We start from the raw sequence: 13032 nt of genomic DNA, 5'->3' as shown, positions 1-13032 counted from the left end.
GGAATAACTGGATGCTGGGGGTCAGACAGTGATCAGGAGAGCGGTGCGGTCCCTAGTGGTGGTGTGCATGCTTGGCCATGGCCCAGTTTCCTTCTATGGGACTCTTGGGGTAAGTAGATGCCCTCGTGGTCGGATCTCCATGTATCAGACATTTATTCCCAATCCTGTGGGCCACACTTATATTGGACTGTCCTTGAGTCTTTCTGCCCGCAGGGGGTGCTGGGTATCAGCTGAGGCTTTGCTGTGACTATTGGGGATGCATGGGGGGGAGGGGGGTACTGTGTCTCTAGCAGATTACTACCAGCACTCTCTTAGCCCTATTCTTTCTCCCTGCAGTCTCATGTGCTGTCTCTTCTCCAGCCCCTCCACACTCCCTGACTTACCTTAGATTAGGGTCTGTATACAGGGGGATCTAATCTACAGTCTATCACTTTGCCTAGGGGTCCAATGTGTGCTCGATATTCATTATAGGGGGGGCCTTAGCTATTTGTGATCACTGCTGTAGGTTGGGGGTCAGTTGTTATAATGGTCTGGGCGATGTTGAGGTCCAGAATGACGAAAACTATTGACAATCTCAGCAGATATAGAAAGAGACCAAACGTGATTTAAAAAAAAAAATCTCCATTTAATCACCGGGTTATGTAAAAGTGAGGACCAGCCTCAGGTACGTCCCTCCTATACTTCTTTTTTGGTAATGGACTCCCATCAGCAGGGTATGAAGCGTCGGTGTCGTCCTCTGGTCATCCCTGTGATAAAGCCTGCACATACCAGTCAGGGACGACCAACTGATCAGAATCTGTTTCAACGGCAAAGGTGACGTCCTGACCCGGCTCCCAGGAGAAGACGTGGACGACCCTGCCCAGAAAAACCAAAATATCTGATCAACAACATGGCGGATCAATGGTAAGCTCAGAGAGACAGGGAAAAGAGATTCCACCAGCCTTTATACACCTATTACAATGTGTGCACACTATCGTTATTACAGTCCGTTGCTCTCATCTGCTGTAGGATGAGAGCAATGGACGTTCATGGGAGTAGGCAGACGAAGCCCCTTCCGCTTGCATCTGTTCCCATTGGCTCTAATGTAAAAAAAAACCCACGATGGACGCCGTCTTCTGTCATGTTGGTTCGCTTTTGTAACTAATTGCTTTTAATAGTGGCATCTAAAGGGTTAAACCTGCCCTTCCTTGCTGCGGGCTTCTTACCTGGGGTCATCGGTGACCACCACCTTCTTGATATAATTGAGGAAGGCGTTACAGAAGTTCATGCACACGGCCGGATCCCAGCTCTGCCGGTCGCCCTGCACAAAGGACAGATATATTGTTGTCTGTGTTACCAGTGACATCATGGCGGCGACAAGTAACGGGCGGCCCCTCATATTACCCGCACTAAGTGAGGGATTTCTGATGTCTTGAACTTCTCCAGAGATGCGATTCTTCCCTGTGGGTTTCGAAAACCAGCGACGATGAGAGGAATCCCGAGCAGGAAGGACTGGCACCACCACTTCAGGAGCTTATACCTGGTGGGAGACAGGAGGGCGTCATCCTCCATACTGGGGGTGGGGGTGGAATCTATAGACTAGCGGCTAGGACTGGCACCTGTGGAAGCTGCGCTCTTGATGTGGGCTTCGTATCTGGGCACTTGTCTTCAGCTCTACGTAGCAGGATGGCGGTGACGGATTAGCGCTGCTCGGGTCTTTACAGTCCACCTCTCCAGAAACCAAGAACGAATGAGACGCCAGGCGACCGAGCAAGACGCTGCAAAAAGCCTCATTGGTGTTCACAACTTCAGACGGGCGAGGGGCGCCATCAGGGGCATCTGGGGAGGAAACAGAAGGTGGAAGATGTAAAAAGATTTCTTACAATAGTCAATAGCGCCCACTAGTGTACGGTTATTAGGGCACCTACGATATATAACGCAATGGCCGCCCTGACGGAGATATAGAAATGGACCTGCCTGCACACATGTAGCTCTCAAACTTGTAGCCAGAGTACATGAGCTTCTCCTGCTCCTGAGTCCTCTCCTTCCTCTTCCTGGACGCGGCTGCCGTCTCCCTCTCGCTGATATACAGGGTGCCCTTAAACAGGGTAACAGCCAAGATCCAGCCTTCTTGGCTTTCGTATGGGGTACACAGAATCTTAGTGAGGTGACCCCTCCAGGTGACAAAGTCTCGGTCCACCGGTCTGGAGACAGGAAGAAGATGGTATTAGGAAAACGTTTCAATTCCGTTTTTTTTTGCAATATATCACCCCCACCCCCATTACTCAGAACATCCAATCAGAGTCCAGCTCTCATAAGACCGCCACCAGGTAAGGTCAGCAAGGCCACGCATTTCATATAAAGGCCCACTCTGTGGTTCGTGTTCTCCATTTGTGTGGCTGAACGTGATGAAGGTGATGAAAGTTTTTGAGTTACACTTTTGTACATATCCTGTAGATCAGGGGTCGGCAATGGTCACCACTCCAGCTGTAGCAGAACTACAACTCCCAGTTTGCTCCTATAGAAGTGAATGGAGTATGCTGGTAGTTGTAGTTCTGCTGGAGTGCACAAGGTTGCGGCCCCCCACTTTATATGGACACATGTATACACCCACCTCCTCCTGTGCTATATACCTGGTGCTGTCGGTTCGTCCATTCGCTCGCACGCGCTCTCTGTTCTCTTTCACCCAGGTTAATATATGGAGAAGTCCTTCTTTCTCGTCTTCGTTCCGTCGTACATAATGATCCTCAAATCCGTCCATCAGGTCCCATCCAGGAGAAGCTTTGCCACTATCCACCCCCGCCGGGGGACTAAGGTAGCGTAGGCGCCGCGCATCACCATGGTAAGAGCGCTTCTCATCCAGAGAGAAGGAGCCCAGCTCTGAGGGTAGTCTGTAGAAGGGGAAGGAGCCCTGGTGGAAGGAGGGATGTGTCTTTAAAGAGGGGGGCGAGAGGTGAGGGTGCTTGGAGCGCGATAAATCGGACGTGTCCTGGTCAAGGCCTCTTTTATGGGTCCTGGCTGAGATAAGGAATATATAAAAGAATATATAGTATCGTATAGTATACAGTAGTATAGTACAGTACAGTATAGTAATATAGTAATAGTATAGTACAGTATAGTATACAGTAGTACAGTACAGTATAGTAATAGTAATATAGTAATAGTATAGTATACAGTAGTACAGTATAGTAATAGTATAGTAATAGTATACAGTATAGTACACAAGAACATGTCAGAGAGACCCCAATAACACTATAGGGGACCCTACCACAACACACACAGGCAGTATATCACCCTCAGCTCCCAGCACACAGTATACAGCTATATACTCAGTCCTCACCTCCTCGGGCTCCTCCTACACTTTCATCCATTTTTCTTGTCTATCTCTTTAAGACTATTGATGACGTAGTAAGCAGGCGCCGGCAGGATTGAGCCTCTCGGCCCCCGTACATGTCATTTACAGTGACACTAGGGAGTAAACCCCGCGCTGCAGACCTGTCCCCTGTGGCTGCAGCCTGTGAGGAGCGCAGAGTAGTTTACAGCTGATAGAGATTGGTCTCCGGGAAGATGGCGCCGGATGACACTCGCTGTGATTTTTGAGGCTTTGGCTCGTATACAGCTGACAGTGTACAGGAGACGTGGAGGCTGGAGGTATGTGTGTGTCATGTATAGTCTGTAGTTACAGCCCGAGGACTACAAGTGCCAGCCAGGCTGAGAAGTGACGTGTAGCTATAGCTGTAGGGGGCAGTACTGGGAAACCAGAAGTAACTACAGCACCTGCCTATAGGAGATGTGTGTGCCAAACCACAGTGCCCCTGTATCAGTGTGCCATCCGCAGTGCCCTTATATCAGTGTGCCAACTACAGTGCCCCTGTATCAGTGTGCCATCCGCAGTGCCCTTATATCAGTGTGCCAACTACAGTGCCCCTGTATCAGTGTGCCATCCGCAGTGCCCTTATATCAGTGTGCCAAACCACAGTGCCCCTGTATCAGTGTGCCATCCGCAGTGCCCTTATATCAGTGTGCCAACTACAGTGCCCCTGTATCAGTGTGCCATCCGCAGTGCCCTTATATCAGTGTGCCAACTACAGTGCCCCTGTATCAGTGTGCCATCCGCAGTGCCCTTATATCAGTGTGCCAACTACAGTGCCCCTGTATCAGTGTGCCATCCGCAGTGCCCTTATATCAGTGTGCCAAACCACAGTGCCCCTGTATCAGTGTGCCATCCGCAGTGCCCTTATATCAGTGTGCCAACTACAGTGCCCCTGTATCAGTGTGCCAACCACAGTGCCCCTGTATCAGTGTGCCAACCACAGTGCCCCTGTATCAGTGTTCAAACCACAGTGCCCCTGTATTAGTGTGCCAACTACAGTGCCCTTATATCAGTGTGCCAACCACAGTGCCCCTGTATCAGTGTGCCATCCGCAGTGCCCTTATATCAGTGTGTCAACCACAGTGCCCTTGTATCAGTGTTCAAACCACAGTGCCCCTGTATCAGTGTGCCAACTACAGTGCCCTTATATCAGTGTGCCAACCACAGTGCCCCTGTATCAGTGTGCCATCCGCAGTGCCCTTATATCAGTGTGTCAACCACAGTGCCCTTGTATCAGTGTTCAAACCACAGTGCCCCTGTATTAGTGTGCCAACTACAGTGCCCTTATATCAGTGTGCCAACTACAGTGCCCCTGTATCAGTGTGCCAACCACAGTGCCCCTGTATCAGTGTGCCATCCGCAGTGCCCCTGTATCAGTGTGCCAACCACAGTGCCCCTGTATCAGTGTTCAAACCACAGTGCCCCTGTATTAGTGTGCCAACTACAGTGCCCTTATATCAGTGTGCCAACCACAGTGCCCCTGTATCAGTGTGCCATCCGCAGTGCCCTTATATCAGTGTGTCAACCACAGTGCCCTTGTATCAGTGTTCAAACCACAGTGCCCCTGTATCAGTGTGCCAACTACAGTGCCCTTATATCAGTGTGCCAACTACAGTGCCCCTGTATCAGTGTGCCAACCACAGTGCCCCTGTATCAGTGTGCCATCCGCAGTGCCCCTGTATCAGTGTGCCAACCACAGTGCCCCTGTATCAGTGTTCAAACCACAGTGCCCCTGTATTAGTGTGCCAACTACAGTGCCCTTATATCAGTGTGCCAACCACAGTGCCCCTGTATCAGTGTGCCATCCGCAGTGCCCTTATATCAGTGTGTCAACCACAGTGCCCTTGTATCAGTGTTCAAACCACAGTGCCCCTGTATCAGTGTGCCAACTACAGTGCCCTTATATCAGTGTGCCAACCACAGTGCCCCTGTATCAGTGTGCCATCCGCAGTGCCCTTATATCAGTGTGTCAACCACAGTGCCCTTGTATCAGTGTTCAAACCACAGTGCCCCTGTATTAGTGTGCCAACTACAGTGCCCTTATATCAGTGTGCCAACCACAGTGCCCCTGTATCAGTGTGCCAACCACAGTGCCCCTGTATCAGTGTGCCAACCACAGTGCCCTTGTATCAGTGTTCAAACCACAGTGCCCCTGTATTAGTGTGCCAACTACAGTGCCCTTATATCAGTGTGCCAACCACAGTGCCCCTGTATCAGTGTGCCAACCACAGTGCCCCTTCATCAGTGTCCTAACCACAGTGCCCCCTATATTAGTGTGCCAAAACACAGTGCCCCTGCATCAGTGTGCCAACCACAGTGCCCCTGTATCAGTGTGCCAACCACAGTGCCCCTTCATCAGTGTCCTAACCACAGTGCCCCTTCATCAGTGTCCTAACCACAGTGCCCCTATATTAGTGTGCCAAAACACAGTGCCCCTGTATCAGTGTCCCAACTACAGTGCCTTTGTATCAGTATGCCAACCACAGTGCCCCTGTATTAGTGTGCCAACCACAGTGCCCTTGTCACTGACATGGGCACTGTTACTGTCTTACACAGTGGATGGCACTGACATGGGCACTGTTACTGTCTTACACAGTGGAGGGCACTGACATGGGCACTGTTACTGTCTTAGTCACCCTCAGGAACGGTCTGCATTTTGGCCGGATTTCCGGGCCTGTGCCGTATCCTGGACCTCAGAGCATTATCGTTATCTTTGCTGCTAGGAGTTGAAACCAATCGGGGGAGATTCAGGGCAGGATTTGCCTTTCAGGACTGTCATTGTAAAGCCGCACGACAGCCTGACATGTTTGTTGGCTCTCACATGTGCACAGCGGGCAGTTGGTAGTAACGTACAATTTGTAATTGTTTGGTCCTATGTTGTATATTCCTATCCAGAAAGCTGGACCTCTGCCACCCTCACCCCTGTCCCCTTCCCCTTCATGGACCGGAAACGCAAACTGACCTGCGACCCCTTCAAAGTGAAGAAGCCAAAAGAGGAAAATCTGCACTCGGGTGTAAATGTGTATCCGTCGCCGTATCCAGGTAATGACACTGCCATGAGGGCGTCTGTTGGGTTAGACTATTTAGTATAGGCAGCCCCCTGTGCCAGCGACAGGTCAGACCTGCCCACCTGATGCCAAGTCTATGCCAGGCTTCTCATTTGAACACTAATTGTGCAAAAATGTTTAACTTTTTTTATTCCTTGTACTCCAGACAACTGATGTAGGCCTCATTCATCAAAACTACCTAACACCTTGTTGCCCACGCTGCCTCCATTTTCTCGTGCTCAGTGTTAGATGTGACGCCGCTGAATATCTGCAGTGCTCATGGCATCTCATGTACAGTAGAGATGAGCGAGTACTGTTGGGATCAGCCGATCCGCACAGCACGCTCCATAGAAATGAATGGATGGACCTGGTACTTCCACTTTGACGGCGGCCGGCCGCTTAACCCCCCGCATGCTGGCTACGTCCATTCATTTCTATGCGAGCGTGCTGTTCGGATCTGCTGATCCCAACAGTACTCGCTCATCTCTAATGTACAGTATTATCCTGGGCAGCGTTTCACTTTCTTCTTGTGTCTTCTTAGATTTCACAGAGAATCTCCAGGAAGGTTTATCGTATCTCTGGGCGCTATTCCCGCGGAAACTCTTCAATGACTCTCTTCCCCCCATGTTCTTGAGACATCAGCTCTACAGTCTTAGCCGAGATCGCACCGCTGTAGATAGGTTACTGGTGAGTTGTGGTGGTTATATTCGTGTACATAGGGGGCAGTATTGTAGTAATTATATTGAGGTCTTATTTGGGGTCAGGGCTCGGTTTAATTGAACTACAACTCCCAGAATACATTGTGAGAAACGTTCTCTGTTTTAGAACACTTTGCAGCAGAAGGGCGAGCTTTGCCTTGTCCAGCCTGGCTTCGATCCAGACACTTTCCTTGTGGTCAGGAAGGAAGACTTTCTTGGTGCCACAGTCAGAAGCATAGAAGGGAGTTCTGGAGCCCCCGTCGTCCGCCGATTCCTGGACTCCAGCCTCTTCACTCCCTCGCAGATCAGCTATAACCGTGAAGAGATGATGGAGAGACACCGCTTCAGCGATGCAGAGATCACGTAAGGACCTTGTATTATGGGGTTAGTAGTGAAGGGAAGTGTCTTAAGAGTTCTGACTGCTCACAGTGTCGTAACCTCTTCTGCATTGCACCATTTGCCGTTTTCTCTTTCCTCCTGGTTTACCTATGAGGCCAGTGCATTGTGTGATCAGATGAAGGCCACACATAATAGTATAGCAGCAGATATTTACTGCTGGAACCTCCCACTGTGCAAAAACGTTGTCACCGCTCCACCCATGTTACCGAATCGTATTATAAACAATGGACTCGGCACAGGGGCTGCAGACACTGCGGTAACACTTGGGCTCTGGTGTCCATCGGGATTGGGGAAGATTTTACACCAGGCCACAGGAGCTTTAGGCTATTTCTGTGGCTGGATCCTGCACATGGGGTAAGATATCCCGTCCCAGTCACCAGGGATGACTATGTGATACTTGAAGATTAGGTTTTGCATCTGACTTTGTCTCTCTCTCAGGCAGCTGGTCCGTGCCGGGGTGCTCACCGTGAGGGACGCCGGGAGCTGGTGGCTGTCCATACCTGGAACCGGGAAGTTCAGCAAACATTTTATAAAAGGTAATGAACTGTCAGTAGTATCAGGAGCTCCCATAATACCCTCGCCTGTAATACCATAAGATAAGATAAGATAATCCTTTAATAGTCCCACAGTGCGGATACTCAGAATGTTACAGCAGCCTAGTAATACAGATACAGGATAATACACAGTAATATATTACAGGACACACATAGGCTGAGAAGAGAAGATATACTAGGAGTCCATAGCAGCTAAGGAACAGAAGAAGAAAGAAGGAAGACTTCATGGTCATAATCATTAGTTGTCTGTGCGGAGTGTCTTCACTTGGTCTGATGTAGATTATACAGCCTGGTCGCGGTTGGAAGGAAGGACTTGCGATAGCTCCTTCTCACACTTGGGGTGAAGCAGACGGTCACTTACAGTGCTGCCAAGTCCCATCAGGGTCCCATACATGGGGTGGGATTTGTTCTCCGGCATGGATGTCACCACGGACAGTATCCTTCTGTCACCCACCACCTGTACTGGGTCCAAGGGGCTCCCCAGGACAGAGCTGGCCCTCCTGATCAGCCTGTCAAGTCTATTTCTGTCCCTGGTTGATATACAGCGCCCCCAGCAGGCCACACCGAAAAAGATGGCTGAAGCTACCACAGAGTTGAAGAAGGCCCTAAGAAGTGTCCCCTGGACTGCGAAGGCCCTAAGACGTGTCCCCTGGACTCCGAAGGCCCTCAGCCTCCTGAGCAGGTAGAGTCTGCTGTGGCCCTTTCTGTGCAGCGCCTCCAGGTGATCAGCCCAGTCTAGTTTATTATTGAGGAGCACACCCTGATACTTATAGGTCCTGACTATCTCAATACATATTCCCTGGATCTCCACCGGGGTCGGAGCACTCCTCCGTTTACTAAAGTCCACCACCATCTCCTTGGTCTTCCCAGCATTAATCCTGAGCTGGTTCCGCTGGCACCATTCAACAAAGTCCCGGTTTAAGTCTCTGTATTCCCTATCGTTGCCATCAGTGATAAGGCCGACTATAGCAGAGACATCGGAGTACTTCTGTAACAGCTGGAGGAGTTGTGCCTAAAGTCAGCAGTGTACAGTGTGAAGAGAAATGGGGCAAGAACTGGACCTTGTGGTGCCCCCGTACTACAGATCACAGTGTCAGACACACAGTCCTGGGCTCTCACATACTGAGGGCGGGTTGTCAGGTAGTCTAGGGTCCAGTAGGACAGATGATGGTCCACACCACCAAGGTTCAGCTTCTCCCTCAGTAGCCCTGGCTGAATGGTGTTCAATGCACTGGAGAAATCAAAGAACATTATTCTCACAGTGTTCGTGGGTTTCTCCGGGTGAGAGAGAGCTCTATGAAGAAGGTGGATGATGGCGGCATCTACCCCAATGCCCGGCCGGTAGGCAAACTGGAGGGGGTCCAGAGCGGAGCTCACTAGGGGGCGTAGGTGTGTCAGGACCAGTCTCTCTAGGACCTTCATCAGGTGGGATGTCAGTGCTACAGGTCGGTAGTCATTGTAGCCCATCGGGTTGGGTTTCTTTGGGACTGGCACCACACAAGATGTCTTCCACAGTAGAGGTACCACTCCCAGCTTTAGACTCATATTGTACATCCGTGTAATGATATCACCCAGCTGGTCTCCGCACATTTTAAGAACTCTTGCGCTTATACCATCAAGTCCCCCGGCCTTGTCTACACATAATTATACCTGTAATGGCAGTGCTAGTATGGACCGACGTCTCCAAGGTTTCCTCTTACTTCCAGGGGTATATACTAGTGCCGCTGGTTGTCCAGCACTAGTATATACGCCTGCTTTATATATCGTTATTCATCCATTCCCATCTCTAACGTGTCGCCCTTCTCTCGCCCTCGCTCCACACAGGACGGAAGGCCCTTGTCTCTCAGATCAGCCGCTCTCGATATAAAGAGGTCCTTCTCACAGATCTGTCCACACGGAAACCTCCCCCTGCCGTGCGGCTAGGAATGGAGTATCACATCCATGATATCATTGGAGCCGGACTAGTAGACTGGTGAGTGGAGAAGCGTCAGAGTAGAGATGAGCGAATACTATATGACACAGCAGTTTCGAATAGCAGGCCTCCCATAGGAATGAATGGACGCAGCCGGCGTCTGGCCGCTTAACCCCCTGCGCGCCGGCCGCTCCCATTCATTCCTATGGGAGCGTGCTATCCGAAACTGCCGTTTCGAATAGTATTCGCTCATCTCTAGTCAGGAGTATAACCCATGGACTGCCCTGCAGCAGCCATATAAAGTAGAATAGCTGTACAGGTTTACAGCAAGTGGAGGTCTCTGAAAGGGTTAATGCTGAGACATGTCATTGCTTTTATAATGTTTGTATGTGTTCTTATGATGATTTCTCTCTTTCAGCGTTCCCACCCCCACCGGGACCCTCCTCCGCATGTCGGACACATAGCGCCACGTTCTCATCATTCTGTGCCTTGTCTCTTCCTTTCCTACTGTCTGCAGAGCCCGGACATTAAACCCATGAGCCTCGCCGTACACCGCCATCACCTGACCTCCATGAATGGAGGAGGATCAGAATAAATTCAGCTGATTTATTTATTCACCACTTTTATGTTTTGTGGCCAATGTATTTCAGATGTGATGAGAAGTTTAATAGATGCTATGGGGGAGTCTGCCCCTGCGATTGGGGGTCCAAAATTGCCTTGCCCCTCTCACAAGTGTATGCTCCTTAGCACAAGATTAAGCAACACCTTAGGGCAGACCTGGGCAATGTACGGCCCCCTGACTGGTTCTGTACGGCCCGCATAGCTTGTGGGTTAAAAGTAAATGCTGATAAAGGACCTGTGATGACATCATAACTGGTCCTTTAGCTCACTAGGATAGGCTAAGACTCGTTAGTGGGCGGAGCCACATGGGACGGTGTGGTTGCTGTTACACAGAAAGAGCAAGTGGTCGGGAATGGAGACTGATGGAAGATAAGGAGGACAGAAGAGACAGCATGTGTGAGCAAGAGGAGGGAACTGGGGGCAGATGGAGGGGGGACATTAAACTGAGGCAGCTGGAGGAGCATATTAAACCATGGGGGGTAACTGGAGGAGGACATGTCTGCCTCTAATTGCCCCCAGTTTAATGTCCCTCTCCAGCTATCCCTACTGTTTAATGTCCCCTCTAGTTTACACTGGGGCACCAGGAGAAGGACTTAATACTGTGGGGCATTTGCAGGAGCACATTATAATGTGTGGGGGGGTATATAATGTTAGGGTGACTGTAGGAGGACTATACTTTGTGGGGGCACATGGAAAAATGATGATGATAATGGGAGGAGTCAGTGTAGAAGTGGGTGGAGCTAAATTTGCCACGGCACGCATAACCCTCTAGAACCGTTTTAATTTCTCATGTGGCCCCATAGGAAAATGAATTGGTATGTGATGCCTTAGTCTTAAAGGGCTTTTCCCATGAACAAAACAATATAGAAACTGACAGATGTTTACGTTATTTTATAGAGATTTATAGATTCCCTGTAACCATCTTACTAGTGACATCTGTTGTCTTGATCAGTTGCCAATGACTCCGACTATGAATGCAGGAACTGTAGTCTGGGACTTGTCAGAAACCGCCATGATGTCCTTATTGTGGCCAGGATATCAGGAGTTACTGTACAAGAAGATAACCTGACCACAATAAGGACATCATGGCTGGTTATCAGGAGGGGACACTACATGACAAAGAGCAAGTCTCATGTATGGATCGCAGTGCGCTTGTGTGACCAGAGCCTCATTCACTTCTATGGGGCTGCCAGGATTGTAATCTCCAGCAGTGCCCGCAGCCCTACAGAAGTGTATGGAGCAGCAGTGAAGCAGAATACAGTGCGAGGTGATCTCTGGTAGTCCTGTATAGCACCGGCACCTCGTCATCTTATTGTGGGGTCTACATATCATATACTATACAGGACATGAGGTAGAAGCCCCGGCCCCCATCACACTACAGCACCGGAACCTCCTGATCTGATAGCGGAGTCTGTACATTGTGTGGACAGTTTTTTTTTTAGTCAGAACTCCCTGCAGCAGTGGCGGCGCCCATGAAAGACACCCGGGCACAACAGTGAACACTGCCCCCCCCCCCCCCCCCCCCCCGTGTCCCCCTCACACAGCCTGATCCCATTTTCCTCTATTTTTCATACGGCCTGCACCCCATTTCTCCTCATGTAACCTGCACCCACATATCCCCCCTCTCACACACAACCCCCCTATTTCCGCATGCCGTGTCCCTATCTCACAAATGTACCCTATTTCCCCTTTCTCAAGTAGCCTGCATCCCCAATATTTCTCACAGCCTGCACCCCCATGTCCCCCTCTCACACAGCCTGCACCTCCTTGTCCCCCTCTTGCTCAAAAGCAGCCTGCACCCCATTTCATCCTTCTCACCCAACCTGCACCCCCTCTTCTTCACTCAGACTGCTCCCCAATTGCTCACAGGCATCATGCACCCACATGTCCCCCTCTTACATAGCCTGCACCTCCATATCTCCCTCTCACACAGCCTGCACCTCCATGTCCCCCTCTCACATAGCCTGCACCTCCACGTCCCCCTCTCACACAGCCTGCACCTCCACGTCCCCCTCTCACACAGCCTGCACCTCCACGTCCCCCTCTCCCTCAGCCTGCACCTCCACGTCCCCCTCTCCCTCAGCCTGCACCTCCACGTCCCCCTCTCCCTCAGCCTGCACCTCCATATCTCCCTCTATCAGCCTGCACCTCCATGTCCCCCTCTCACACAGCCTGCACCTCCATGTCCCCCTCTCCCTCCCCTCTCACACAGCCTGCACCTCCATGTCCCCCTTTCACACAGCCTGCACCTCCATAGCTCCTTCTATCAGCCTGCACCTCCATGTCCCCCTCTCACACAGCCTGCACCTCCATGTCCCCCTCTCACTCAGCCTGCACCTCCATGTCCCCCTCTCACACAACCTGCACCTCCATGTCCCCCTCTCACACAACCTGCACCTCCATGTCCCTCTCTCACTCAGCCTGCACCTCCATGTCCCCCTCTCACACA

The 13032-nt window shown here is 50.8% G+C and overlaps 2 protein-coding genes across 2 annotated transcripts; one reads left to right on the top strand and one right to left on the bottom strand.

Annotated features, from left to right (window-relative positions):
* Positions 1–617: 617 nt before the first annotated feature.
* DXO (decapping exoribonuclease) lies at positions 618–3354 on the bottom strand. Its single transcript, XM_075260572.1, has 7 exons — positions 3320–3354; positions 2613–2997; positions 1957–2183; positions 1599–1818; positions 1384–1519; positions 1206–1300; positions 618–855 (listed from the first exon to the last, which is right to left on the bottom strand). The coding sequence occupies exons 1-7, from the start codon at positions 3348–3350 to the stop codon at positions 741–743; spliced, it is 1209 nt and encodes a 402-aa protein (XP_075116673.1). The 5' UTR covers positions 3351–3354; the 3' UTR covers positions 618–740.
* A 149-nt stretch (positions 3355–3503) lies between these two features.
* On the top strand, positions 3504–10579 carry WHR1 (winged helix repair factor 1). Its single transcript, XM_075260370.1, has 7 exons — positions 3504–3630; positions 6248–6394; positions 6941–7086; positions 7225–7460; positions 7935–8032; positions 9875–10022; positions 10381–10579. The coding sequence occupies exons 2-7, from the start codon at positions 6292–6294 to the stop codon at positions 10424–10426; spliced, it is 777 nt and encodes a 258-aa protein (XP_075116471.1). The 5' UTR covers positions 3504–3630; positions 6248–6291; the 3' UTR covers positions 10427–10579.
* Positions 10580–13032: the final 2453 nt, after the last annotated feature.

The sequence above is a fragment of the Leptodactylus fuscus genome, chromosome 11 (assembly GCF_031893055.1).
Source record: "Leptodactylus fuscus isolate aLepFus1 chromosome 11, aLepFus1.hap2, whole genome shotgun sequence".
Taxonomy (NCBI): domain Eukaryota; kingdom Metazoa; phylum Chordata; class Amphibia; order Anura; family Leptodactylidae; genus Leptodactylus; species Leptodactylus fuscus.
This window is presented reverse-complemented; position numbering and strand designations above follow the sequence as displayed.

What these genes read in the sequence shown, in the direction of transcription:
- DXO (XM_075260572.1), bottom strand. Translation starts at nt 3,350, where the DNA reads ATGGATGAAAGTGTAGGAGGAGCCCGAGGAG. An exon ending in TGTAGGAGGAGCCCGAGGAG is followed by an intron (nt 2,998 to 3,319) that starts GTGAGGACTGAG and finishes TCCTTATCTCAG; the next exon opens with CCAGGACCCATAAAAGAGGC. An exon ending in AAATCCCTCACTTAGTGCGG is followed by an intron (nt 1,301 to 1,383) that starts GTAATATGAGGG and finishes TCCTTTGTGCAG; the next exon opens with GGCGACCGGCAGAGCTGGGA.
- WHR1 (XM_075260370.1), top strand. Translation starts at nt 6,292, where the DNA reads ATGGACCGGAAACGCAAACTGACCTGCGACCCCTTCAAAGTGAAGAAG. An exon ending in GTATCCGTCGCCGTATCCAG is followed by an intron (nt 6,395 to 6,940) that starts GTAATGACACTG and finishes GTGTCTTCTTAG; the next exon opens with ATTTCACAGAGAATCTCCAG. An exon ending in TTCAGCGATGCAGAGATCAC is followed by an intron (nt 7,461 to 7,934) that starts GTAAGGACCTTG and finishes TCTCTCTCTCAG; the next exon opens with GCAGCTGGTCCGTGCCGGGG.